Below are 13110 nucleotides of genomic sequence, written 5' to 3' on the forward strand. Positions count from 1 at the left end.
TCAACCTTTGTAAAAAGATTACCTAAGCCATATCACATGTTCACAGGGCCTTAATTTCCACTTGGTGCCTAAAGAGTAAAAGTTGCTCTCAGGTACAGACTGATTTTGTTCATGTGAAAATAAAGGGAGTTGGGATTAGCCAGTCACAGACTCCATGGAATATTCCAATAGTTGCTGAATTGCTGCCGAGGGCAGCAGTAAGTAAGAAGGAAATTAGCAATCTTCAACTGCTCTCCTTTATTGGTTTAAAACCACAACAAAAAATCCTATACTGGATCGCCACAACATTAATAAAGGAGCTTAAAAAGAAGAGCATCCTGTTAGGGTTACAGAAGTTTGAAAAACAAAACAAACATTAAGACTAGCAACTCTGGCATCCATTACAAAAATGAATGTTTGATAAAGACAGCTAGTGTAACCTCAGACCAGTCTGTTAAATTCCCTGATATGGTTTAATCTTCCAACAAATACAATGTACTCTCCCACTTGGTAAATATTTTTGAATACATATTACGTAGTCGGGCGCTACAGGAAATCTAAAGTTCTATACTAAAAGTTTACTATCCACAAGGAAAATACTGTCTGCCATTTTCCGGACAGCAGGAAGGGAGAAGAATAAGTCGATGTCACGTAGCTTCTCTTTTAAGGGACATTCTCCAGTTCTACTCACAAGGAACACGGTTTAGTGAAGGAGAATCAGTTTCCAAGTAGAATGAGAAAAGTGTCACTTATTCCTATGGGGACTTTAGGGTGCAAGAAACTGAAAGCAATGTGAAAAGAGTACACTTTCACAAAAGCTTAGATGGAAAAGGAAGGCGAGAAAAAGATATTAGCTAGAGGGGGGTGTGGAGCAGAGAAAGATATTGCTTTAGGATTTATTCAACAAATTTTTGAGCATATGCTCTGTGCTATGCACTGTTTTAGGTCTTGGAGATTAAGCAGAGAATAAAGCAGACAGAGTCCCTGTCTATTAGTTAGGGAATAGGCTAAGCCACTATAACAAACAGGTCTGAGCAAACAGTAATTTTTAAAAGAAGAGAGTTTATTTTCTCTTGTGTAATGGTCGAAACTCTGTGGCTGATCCAAGGGAGGAGGGAACCTCAGCTCTCCAAATTACGCTGGGGCTTAGACTAGTGGAGCAGTTTTACCTTCCTAGATACATGGCTTCCCTTTCTAGTCCATGTTTCTTTTTGCCATTTTCCAGAGAGCAAGAAGGGAGAAGAGGTAGTAGACAGCAAGCAGCTTCTCTTTTAAGGGACATGATCCAGTTCTACTCACATCTCACTGGTCACAGTTTTTGGGTTTTTTTTTTTTAACTTTCTATTTTATATTGGAGTACAATTGATTAACAATGTTGTATTAGTTTCAGGTATATAGCACAGTGATTCAGTTATTCATATACATGTATCTATTCTTTCTCAAATTCTTTTCCCATTTAGTTTGTTACATAATATTGAGCACAGTTCTCTATGCTCTACCGTAGGTCCTAAATATAGCAGTGTGTTCATGTCAATCCCAACCTCCCTAACTATCCCTCCCCCTGGTAACCCCAAGTTTGTTCTCTAAGTCTGTGAGTCTTTTTCAATATAGCCACGCCTAGCTGAAAGGGAGGCCAAGGAATGGTCATTCCTAACTGCATCACCAAATGCCTTGCTGACACTTGCGGGTGGAGGTTTAACAGAATGAAAACTGAGGATGTGGAGCATATATTCCAGAAGGGGATGACAACAATAGGCAAGTAAATAGCAGTTTTAAAGGAATGGTGGGCATGAAAATCTCAGTCAACCGAATTCAGGGGAAGACAGGAGGATGTGGGATTAGAGAGAGTGAGTATGGCTTTCTCCTTCAAGGAGAAAAGTGGGAGTGACTTGAATATATTTTGAAGGTAAAGAACCAGTAGAAACGAGGAGGTTGAAGACACATGGAAGAGGAGAAAATTGATGGTGCTAGGTCCCAGGAGAAACAGCATATAAGGCCCCTTCTCTTTCTCTACGTCAGCTATAAGAAGGTAAAAATGGGAGTGAGTGAAGATGTGAGGGGAAGGAAAGAGAAAATAGTAGGAGACTGGGAATTCCTAACTAATAGTTTTAATTTCCTTTCTGAAGTAGGAAGCAAAGTCACCTCCTGAGTGTGAGGAGAGATGTTTCCCTCAGCTTTGCATGGTAGGAGTGGATAAGGAAGGGACTTGTATTGATCTGAGGTTGGGGATTTGGGGCCAGGGCCAGAACCATTGAGAAGATTGGCAAGATAGTGTTTGAAGTGATGAATCCTATGGTATCTGCCCTCAGTACTCAGCACCTTCCTAAGCCTCCACTTCTCCAACAGCAGGAGTGAAAAGGAGCCTTAGACCTCCACAGGCAATACTCTCCCCAAACTCATCCTCTTACCCAAACTATCTGCCTTGAAGATCATCAGGACTAAGCTCAGTATGCTGTTTATATCTATCACAAGCCCCAAAACACCCACCTTTAACTGTGAACAGACAAGCACAGATTGCTGGACACCTGAAGAAAGTTTCTATAAGATTTGTAACACCTGTGGCAGCCCCAGTCACTCAATTACAGGAGCCAGAAACCTAGAATCCTCTTTCTCCCTGACTCACTTAATCAGTCATCAAGCTCTGTTCATCCCAACTTCTAAATATTCCCCAGGCCACACACTTCTCTCCATCCCCACTCTCCATACCACTGGTAGTCTGGGTTACCATCATCTCTCATTTGGATACTTACCTTATCCCATAAAAATTGATTACACCATTCTCCTGGTTAAAAACCTTCAATGACTGCACCAATGCCTTTAGGAAAAGTCCATTCAGACTCACTAACCTGATTTCCAAATGCCTTTCTAATACATCATCTTAATCTGTCCCCACTTCCTCTGTTCACTCGTCCATACTCCACTGTTTCCGCACTGCTATATGCTCTTCCTCTGCTCTAGAAGGCTCTTCTCTTCCAAACCCCTCCGACCTGTTCGCTTTCCCAGCTAATCTCATCTTCATCCTTGTCTCAGCCTAGCAGTCAAGGAAGTGTTCCTGACACACACACCCCAAACACTAAGGGGGCGCCCCTCCTGTGAAGCGCTGTTTTAGCCCTAACTAGGCAGCCCTCTAATTGCCTGTTTCTTGCCAGGACCATATCTTTTTTTTTTTTTTTTTTTTTTTAAATTTTATTTATTTATTTATTTTTGGCTGTGTTGGGTCTTCGTTTCTGTGGGAGGGCTTTCTCCAGTTGCAGCAAGCGGGGGCCACTCCTCATCGCGGTGCGCGGGCCTCCTACTATCGTGGCCTCTCTTGTTGTGGAGCACAGGCTCCAGACGCGCAGGCTCAGTAATTGTGGCTCACGGGCTCAGTTGCTCCGCGGCATGTGGGATCCTCCCAGACCAGGGCTCGAACCTGTGTTCCCTGCATTGGCAGGCAGACTCTCAACCACTGCGCCACCACGGAAGCCCAGGACCATATCTTTTTTGCTCACTCCAGTGTCCCCAGCATTACAGCAAGTACACAATAGGCACTCGAGACGTGTTTGTGGAATGAGTAAATGAGTGAATAAATCGTGAACCAAATACCCTGGACTTTCTACTACATAGATGGCCCACAAATAAATTTTTAATGGAAATTTATTTTTTAATATTTATTTATTTATTTGGCTGTGAGGGTCTTAGTTGCTGCACAGGGCATCTTCGTTGGGGCGTGCTGGATCTTAGATGCCACACGCAGGATGTAGTTCCCTGACCGGGAGTTCAACCCAGGCCCTCTACGTTGGGAGCACAGAGTCTTAACCACTGGACCACCAGGGAAGTACCGTAATGGAAATTTAAACCAATTAAATGAGCTAAAGCATCCAAATCCCTTAAAATTGATAACCCAGCTCTGACAGGAGTCCGGCTCCCCGTGACCAGGATCCCGCCTGGGGACTCAGGGGGCGGGACCTGAGGAGATGGACCAGGGCGCTTGGACAGCAGGCGGGGCCTGCGGGGCCTCTGGGGCCGTGGCCCCGCCCCAGGGCGGTGCGACTCCGCGGGCGGTGCGACTCGGCGGGCGAGCGAGGGGCGGGGCTCGTAGCGGGGAACTCCCCTTCCCAGGCCCAGGCAAGTCCGGGAGTCCTCGAGGCGTGGTGGTCGGGTAGTGGACCCTGGTCCTGTGGCCCTGGTTAGTGGCCGCGTCGTGCGGCCGCCATCTTGCCGGCGTGTGGACCACCCCCGTCGGGAGGGGCTGCGACTAGGCCGGAAGCGGCAGTACTAAGGCAGCGCCGCCTCCCAGGTCGGTGAGTGCGGGCCGGGCCGCGTCCCCGCTTTCGGGACCGGGAGGCCCGAGTCGAGGGCTCGGGAGCGCCAGGATGGCCGCTAGGCGCCCGGGCAAGCCCAGTTGAAAAGCCCGGGCGGGTGCGGACCCGGGGTCCTCCTTGGAGCCGAGGCGCGGGGAGTCGCGTTCAGCGCTGCGGGATAACCGCGCCGGGCGTCAGGCCGGGCCTGAGAGCTGCGAGCGGCCCGCGGGCGCGGGGACCTCCTTCGCGGTGCTGGGTCCGCGCTGCAGCCTCCACCGCGGCCGGATTGTGTAGAATCGCGTCCTCCCCTTGGACGCGAAGCTGAGCCCGCTGTCTGGAGCGTGGGAGTCGCCCTTAGATTTCTGCATAACGCGGCAGAGCAGCCAGCCTTGCTCTAGTTGTACTCTAAATAAATACTTCTTAAAGGGCCTCTCACCCGCGTAGCTCTGTCCTCTGCATATACGAGTAATGAAAATTCCGTAAGAGGATAAAGCTTCTCACAGGAGCCACGAGCATTCCTAAATTACTTAGCAAATGACTGCCTTTGCAGCCTTTTGTTTAACTATATTTTAAGCGAAATTTGGAGATATATATAGAGCATCTCCTTGAAGATGGTGATGGTAGAAATTTATTGAAACTGCTACTGTTGTTATTTGTCATGGTAAGACAAGCAGAAAAGACAACATAAAAGGGTGATTGGATACCTTGTACACTTAGTATTATATAGATCTTCACTGTCCAGTAGCCACACAGGATTGAGATGTGCTGAAAGTATAAAATACATATTGGATTTTCAAGACTTGGTACCACAAAAAAAAGAAAAGAAAAAAAGTAGATTTCTCATTAATAATTTTACATTGATTACATGTTGAAAGGATAATATTTTTGATATGTGAGGTTAAATAATATATATTGCTAAATTAGATTTATTTCTTTTTTTTCTTCAATGTGGCCATTAGAAAATTTTAAGTTATATGGCTTACACTATGTTTCTGTTGGACAGGGCTGTTATAGATGTTCTGGTGAGGACCACAGAATCATCATCATGGCTTTCCTTTGCTCAGAAACCATTGATGGGAAGTGAGTGCTTGTTATACTTGAAGGTGAGCATCTAAATATAAGCTGTAATTATTGCAAATCCTACCCCTTCTACCCCCAATTTTTCAATGTCTCCAGCATTTGAAAACATTAATTTCCAGGGCTGTTTCAGGGAATCGTAGTGATACTGACGCATTTGTTGATGCATAGAACTCATTTAATTTGATTGTCACAACTCTGTGAGAAGGAGATAGGGTGGGTTCTATCTCCATTTTATAGTCTTGGAGTATTAAGGGGCTTGTTAGGGTCTAGCTAGTAGTGGCTGGAGGTCTTCTGACTCCAGGCTCACTTTTCTTTGCTCTCCACCATACTCCTAGTGGTGTTTGTTCAGGAGCCAGGATCCATCTATATTGTGTTGGATTGTAAAGAAATACAGTTGACTCTTGAGCAACACGGGTTTGAACTGCATGGGTCTGCTTATACGTGGATTTTTTTCAATGGTAAATACCACAGTACTACACAATCCACAGTTGGTTGAATCTGAGGATGCAGAACCACAGATAAGGAGAAACCACTTATACAGAGGGCCAACTATAAGTTACATGTGGACTGCGTTGGAGGGTCTGCGGCCTAACCCCTGAGTTGTTCAAGGGTCAGCTGTACATTTCTTAAGAGGGTGCTTATAGATGTACCTCTGTATTCAGGGCCAGCTTCATGGTGTGTGAGCTGTGCAGTCACACAAGGCCCATCTTTAGAAGGCCTGGCACTTGGTTTAATGCTCTGCTGTCACAGTATTGAAATTCTTAATAAGTTTTGAAGAAGGGGGCCCTGCAAATGATATAGCTGATCCTTTCTCTATGCAATAATCTAGGATGGGAGTAGGGCGGTGTTGGAAAAGAATCAAAACATCTGGTCCTCTCTTTACTCCTATGTGAATTACGCAGGGTTTGCTAGCCTCTTTCTAACTCTCAAGTTCTGTGATTCTGTATGAGTTACTGTAGTCAGATTTTGTGGATGGTAATATAAATATGTGCATAATATCAGAAGAAATACGGATGATTCTTCATTGAGAGTCATGTAAATCAAATAGTTTTTAAAATTATAGTAACACTTTTTTTTTTTTGAGATGGATTTTTCCATGTGGCACCCAGGTTTTTTTTTTTACCATTTGTGTGAAGAGTACAGTTGTAGGAAGGAAGCCTATATAAAAAGTGTGCTTATTTTAGCATTTGTCTTTCAGTGAGGTAGGAAGATGGGCCAGATCTCAGGATACCTCCAGTTAAGAGGTTTCCTCTGTTTGCAAGGGCATGAGTATGAATAAAGCCTTACTTGGCAGTATCTGTTCCTTCTTTTTGTTGTCTTAGCTACTTCCTGTTACACAAGGTGCTTCTTTTCCTTCTCATTCTTAAATTTTTAAATTCTCTTTAAGACTGGACATAACTTCAGCACTAGAATGCAGGTTTTATTAGTGTATTAGTTCACTTGGGCTGCCATAACAAAATACCATAGACTGGATGGCTTAAACGACAGAAATTTATTTTCTCACAGTTCTGGAGGCTGGAAGTCTGAGATCAGGGTGCCAGTATGGTCCGGTTCTGGTGAGAGCTCTCTTCCTAGCTTGCAGACAGCCTCCTTCTCACTGTGTACTCACATGGGGAGAGGGCTTTGGTATCTCTGTATTTTAAGGGCACCAGTTTTGTCAGATCAGGACTTCACCCTTATGACCTCATTTAACCTTAACCTTAATTACCTCCTTATAGACTCTATCTCCAAGATAGTCACGTGGAGTCATGATTAACACTTCAACATACGAATTTTGGGGGGTCACAGTTCATTCCATAGCAATCGGGGACCTTATTTGTGCCTGTTTACTACTGTGTTCCCAGCATTTAGAACAGTGTCTAGAACATAGAAGATGCCCCAAAATGCTTATAGAATAAACGAAAGTCAGTGTATTAGAGTGATCCTCTCAGGGTTGCTCACTGTGGGCCCTTACCCATTATTGGAACCCGTTATGACAGTGGGCACTTTGCTCTTGGCTTGAGCCAACCCCTACTGGAAAGGGCAATGGGTGTAAGCATGGGGAGATTAGTGAAATTTGGAGAAAGCAGTGTGAGAGGTGTCAGAGGGAGCATTTAAGAAATGCGTTCATTTAACAAGTAATTACTAAGTGTCTACTAAGTGCCCAGCACTGTGCTGGGTACTAGAGGTTCAAATGGAGAGCAAAAAGGAGACTTTACCTGCTCTTAGGGAGTTTATAATCTAGTAGGAGAGATGGAGAGGGTGATTTATTTATTTTTTGTTTATTTTTTAAATTTTATTTATTTTATTTTTGGCTGTGTTGGGTCTTCATTGCCGCACACGGGCTTCCTCTAGTTGCGGTGAGCAGGGGCTACTCTTCATTGCGGTGCGTGGGCTTCTCATTGCGGTGGCTTGTTGCGGAGCACGGGCTCTAGGCACGTGGGCTTCAGTAGTTGTGGCTCGCGGGCTCTAGAGCGCAGGCTCAGTAGTTCTGGTGCACGGGCTTAGTTGCTCCGCAGTATGTGGGATCTTCCTGGACCAGGGATCGAACCCGTGTCCCCTACATTGGCAGGCAGATTCTTACCCACTGCACCACCAGGGAAGCCCGAGAGGGTGATTTAAAGGGAAGGAATGTCTTCCATTGAGAGTATATATCTAAGTAACCTGATTTAGATTGGGGAGGGGATAGAGTGTGGTTGATGTCAAGGTTGAGCAGGTTTTAACATGGCCAAGAAGGGAGGGAAGAATGCTCCAACCTGAGGGAATGGCATTTGCAAAGGTGTGGTGATGGGGGGTGGAGGATTACATTCTAGGCAATGAAAAGGCCAGTATAGCTAGAACACAGTTAGCAGGGAGGAGAACAGGGTGCATTGAGGCAGGATCAGTAGATAGGCCAAAGCATTTAGGGTTTTGTAGGTTTTGTCGAAGAATGAGAACTCTATGCTAACAGCAGTTGGAAACCATGAGAGGGTTTTAAGCAGGAGTTGGATAACCTGGATAAGCTTGTATTTTAAAAAGATCACTTTGATTTCATAAAGGCCAGAGTGGGAAGGTGAATATAAGAACTGCTGAACCAGCACCACAGGCCAGACATGTTGTCTACCTTAATGTTTTATGGAGTCAGTCTGCAGAGCTGTGAGACTCTGCAGCCTGAGTGGAAGAAAGAAGACAGTTGAGCTAGTCGGGGAAGGCAAAAGTGGCAAGGAAATGAAGAAATTGAGGGTGCTAGTAAGAATATAATTGAAATGATTGATCTTGGGCTTCAGAACTATTAAGGAAGGAAATAAGGCAGTATGAGAATTCTTAGAGGCTTTTCCCAGTCATCTAAATTTTACGAGTCTATTGAAATTCTAGACTGAAACTTTTACAAGATCAAAATATATGTTTGAGCTGAATTTATTTAGAATATCTTTCTTAGGAGTCTGCGCCAGGCTCTGCACCTGGTACAGGGTATAGAGAGATGAATGAACCATAACTTCACTCTTTAAGAACTGTCAACATGGGTGTACAGATTCCAGTTGCCATGAAGATTATGAGTATCTTTGTTCATTTTTAATCCAGACTGTTACCTCTAGCCAGACTTGCTTAAAAACAGAAATTTATATTTTTGTAAGTAGCTTTTATTATTAAACTATCATTTTTAGCATAACTATTTTTAGTGCTTATGTGCTTAAATTACTACTAGAATATTTATCTTTTCAAAATTCCTGTTTCAAATACCTATTCGAAGTTTACAGAATTGAAAACTGAAAGAGCCTCTAATGCTCACTTAATTCAGTTTCCCAAAGTGCAGTGTGTCCTACTGGTCATAAACAGGATGATTTTAGGTAACACAGTCAAGCATTTTTAATAGTTATATATTTATTTAAGTATGTTAGAAAAAAATATATTTAGCATATTGTACCCATGACTCATGGACCTTATGATGAAATTAAAATTGATTTTCAGATTTTAAAAATGAGTCAGTTTAAATAAAAATATTAAATAATGGCACAGGTGGTACATGAATAACTAAAATTTGGGAAACACTAGTCTAAACCAGTTCTTACGTTGTACAGATAAGGACCCCCAAACACAAAGGCCTTTTTGAGGTATACAGCTAGTATATGTCAGAGCTAGGACTCAAACTCGACTCCACTCAATACATTCCTGCTTCTTATCGTTGAAATTTGAGGAAGAAACTAGTGGCTTTGTACTTTAAATCTGCATTGGTCATTATGGTGGCCTCATGTGGCTATTTATATTAAAATTAATTAAAATTAAATAAAATTTAAAATTTGCACTGCCACATTTCTAGTGCTCAGTAGCCACATGTGGCTAGTAGCTACCATTATTGGACAGTACAAATACAGAACATTTCTATCATTGCAGAAGGTTCTGTTGGATAGTGCTGCTTTAAACTTGTTGCTTAGGTACGTGATTCATAACCCTTTAAAGTTTTATCCCCTTCAAATGGATGATACTTATTAATTTGTTCACCACACTGAAGTTATTTCAACCCTGAGGTTAAATTGAAGGTACTAGTCATAGTGCAATTCAGATAATTGATCATGGGAAATAAAACCAGAATGGAGGTCTCAGATTCCTACCAGCTCATCTTATTGGAGGAAGTTCTTCTTTTCCCCTTTTATTAATAAATATTGTCTTGAATTCATAGCAGTTAGAAGAAATATAAATATATTGAAAAACTGAGTACCTGTGTAGAAAATTTCCTGACTTTCTGAATAGTTGATTCAGCTTAGAATTGTATTTTGTTAACATTTTAAAACTTTTTATTTTTAAGCAGATTTTCAGTGAATGGACCTAACTGCACTCTTTGAGATCATCAATAAGCATGAGTGGTACCAAACCTGATATATTGTGGGCACCACACCAGGTTGATAGATTTGTTGTATGTGACTCAGAACTTAGCCTTTATCACGTGGAATCTACTGTGAATTCAGAATTCAAAGCTGGATCTCTACGTTTATCTGAAGACTCTGCAGCTACATTACTCTCAATCAATTCAGAAACACCCTATATGAAATGTGTTGCCTGGTATCTCAATTATGATCCTGAATGTCTCCTAGCAGTTGGACAAGCAAATGGTCGAGTTGTACTTACAAGTCTTGGTCAAGATCATAACTCAAAGTTCAAAGATTTGATAGGAAAAGAGTTTGTTCCAAAACATGCACGACAATGCAATACTCTTGCATGGAATCCATTGGATAGTAACTGGCTTGCTGCTGGTCTAGATAAACATAGAGCTGACTTTTCAGTGCTGATTTGGGACATCTGCAGCAAATACACGCCTGATATAGTTCCCATGGAGAAAGTAAGACTTTCGGCAGGTGAAGCTGAAACAACATTATTAGTAACAAAACCACTTTATGAATTAGGACAGAATGATGCTTGTCTCTCTCTTTGTTGGCTTCCACGAGACCAGAAACTTCTCCTTGCTGGTATGCATCGTAACCTAGCCATTTTTGATCTTCGGAATACAAGCCAAAAGATGTTTGTGAATACAAAAGCTGTTCAGGGCGTGACAGTAGACCCATACTTCCATGATCGTGTTGCTTCCTTTTATGAAGGTCAGGTTGCAATATGGGATCTTAGGAAATTTGAGAAGCCAGTTTTGACTTTGACTGAGCAACCAAAGCCCTTAACAAAAGTAGCATGGTGTCCAACTAGGACTGGTCTGCTTGCCACTTTAACAAGGGATAGTAATATTATTAGATTATATGATATGCAGCACACACCCACTCCCATTGGAGATGAAACTGAACCCACAATAATTGAAAGAAGTGTGCAACCCTGTGACAATTACATTGCCTCCTTTGCTTGGCATCCAACAAGTCAAAATCGAATGATAGTTGTAACTCCCAACCGAACGATGTCTGACTTCACTGTTTTTGAAAGGATCTCTCTTGCCTGGAGCCCAATTACATCTTTAATGTGGGCTTGTGGTCGTCATTTGTATGAATGTGCGGAAGAAGAAAATGATAATTCTTTAGAAAAAGATATAGCAACAAAGATGCGCCTTCGGGCTTTATCGAGGTACGGACTTGATACAGAACAGGTGTGGAGAAACCATATTTTAGCAGGAAATGAAGATCCACAGCTCAAGTCACTCTGGTATACTCTGCACTATATCCTTTGCATTGTGAGTTTTGTAAGATGAATTTGGTAGAAATGTTCTTGAAATTTGCCGAAAGGTCAGTCTGTAAATATTGTGCTGAATGTTTTATGTGCAAATGCAAGTTTCTTAATACTAAAATTCCATAGTAAAATTGTTTAAAACTGTTGAAATACTGCTTTGCACATTGTGTAGGAGGGAGAAAATACAATAGAGTATAACCAACCACCTTCTTGCACTGATGCCTATTATGAATTGGCTCCAAATCAAAATAAATTTAGCTTTGAAATGTTTTATTATGCATCATTACTAGTATTTCCTATGCATTTAAATACTTATGAAGCAGTATACAGAAGATATGGATCAGAAATCTCCAGGCAACAAAGGATCATTGGTTTATTCAGGAATTAAATCAATTGTAAAATCATCTTTGGGTAAGAAAATTCTGTTTTATTTTCTGCAATATGTTTATAATTTTTGTACTCTTATTTTTCCCACAAATTTAGTTATCTCAGGACAGTGTACATAAATATTCTTTTTTTGTTGTGTTGTTTTTGACTAGATATTTTTAGTGATTTGTTGCGTTAAATGCATAATTGTTCTTATATTTAAAATTCTTTTTGGAAGGAATCTTGGTTCTTTGAAGTAATTGACTTTCTAAATTTATTCATTAATTTATTCACTATTATTGGTTTTGAAGACCCACTTTGAAAGGTATTACATTAGAGGATTTATAGGATCCTGGTTGTTAGTTCAGATTTTATCACAGTATTTGCTTTTATAAAAACTAAATTAAAAAATTTCCAACTGAAGGAGACCCCTTTTTATTTTGCTGCCTAAACCCTCTCACTTAGCTACCCAATGGTAAGTACTGTATAACTATGACATGAGGTATGGCCTTACTGAGGTGTCTTACCTGAAATAGTCTTTTTTTTTTAAATTGCCGTAGATTCAGTTTCCATTTTTCCTTTCTTTTTTTTTAAAAATTAATTTTTATTGGAATATAGGTGCTTTACAATATTGTGTTACTTTCTGTAGTACAGCAAAGTGAATCAGTTATACATATACATATATCCACTCTTTTTTAGATTTCTTTCCCATTTAGGTCACCACAGAGCACTGATTAGAGTTCACTGTGCTCTACAGTAGGTTCTCATTAGTTATCTATTTTATATATAGTAGTGTATATATGTCAATCCCAACTCCCAATTCATCCACCACCCGCCCCCACCCCCCGCATCCCCCCTCGGTAACTATAAGCTTGTTTTCTACATCTGTGACTCTGTTTCTCCTTTGCAAATAAGTTCATTTTTCTAGATTCCATGTATAAGCGATATTATATGATATTTGTCTTTCTCTTTCTGACTTCACTCTGTATGACAATCTCTGGGTCCATCCATGTCGCTGCAAATGGCATTATTTTGTTCCTTTTTATGGCTGAGTAATATTCCATTGTATGGATATATATATGTACCACATCTTCTTTATCCATTCCTATGTTGATTGACATTTAGGTTGCTTCCATGTCCTGGGTATTGTAAATAGTGCTGCAATGAACATTGCGGTGCATGCATCCTTTTGAATTATGGTTTTCTCTGGATATATGGCCAGGAGTGGGATTGGTGGATCATATGGTAGCTCTATTTTTAGTTTCTTAAAGAACATCCATACTGT

General features: G+C 41.4%; 1 protein-coding gene across 6 annotated transcripts in view; it reads left to right on the top strand.

Annotated features, from left to right (window-relative positions):
* The first annotated feature begins 4049 nt into the window (after nucleotides 1–4049).
* The window catches only part of MIOS (meiosis regulator for oocyte development), a 40493-nt gene continuing 31432 nt past the window's right edge, over nucleotides 4050–13110 (top strand). For 2 of the 6 annotated variants that reach the window (XM_059933899.1, XM_059933903.1), the window contains exons 1-4: nucleotides 4051–4258; nucleotides 5266–5365; nucleotides 10108–11449; nucleotides 11772–11870. In XM_059933899.1, the coding sequence (XP_059789882.1) occupies nucleotides 10156–11449; nucleotides 11772–11870 (1393 nt within the window). In that variant the 5' untranslated portion in view covers nucleotides 4051–4258; nucleotides 5266–5365; nucleotides 10108–10155. The other 4 variants (XM_059933904.1, XM_059933901.1, XM_059933900.1 and 1 more) reach the window with 4 other exon arrangements.

This window comes from Balaenoptera ricei, chromosome 9 (genome assembly GCF_028023285.1).
Source record: "Balaenoptera ricei isolate mBalRic1 chromosome 9, mBalRic1.hap2, whole genome shotgun sequence".
In the NCBI taxonomy this organism is placed as follows: domain Eukaryota; kingdom Metazoa; phylum Chordata; class Mammalia; order Artiodactyla; family Balaenopteridae; genus Balaenoptera; species Balaenoptera ricei.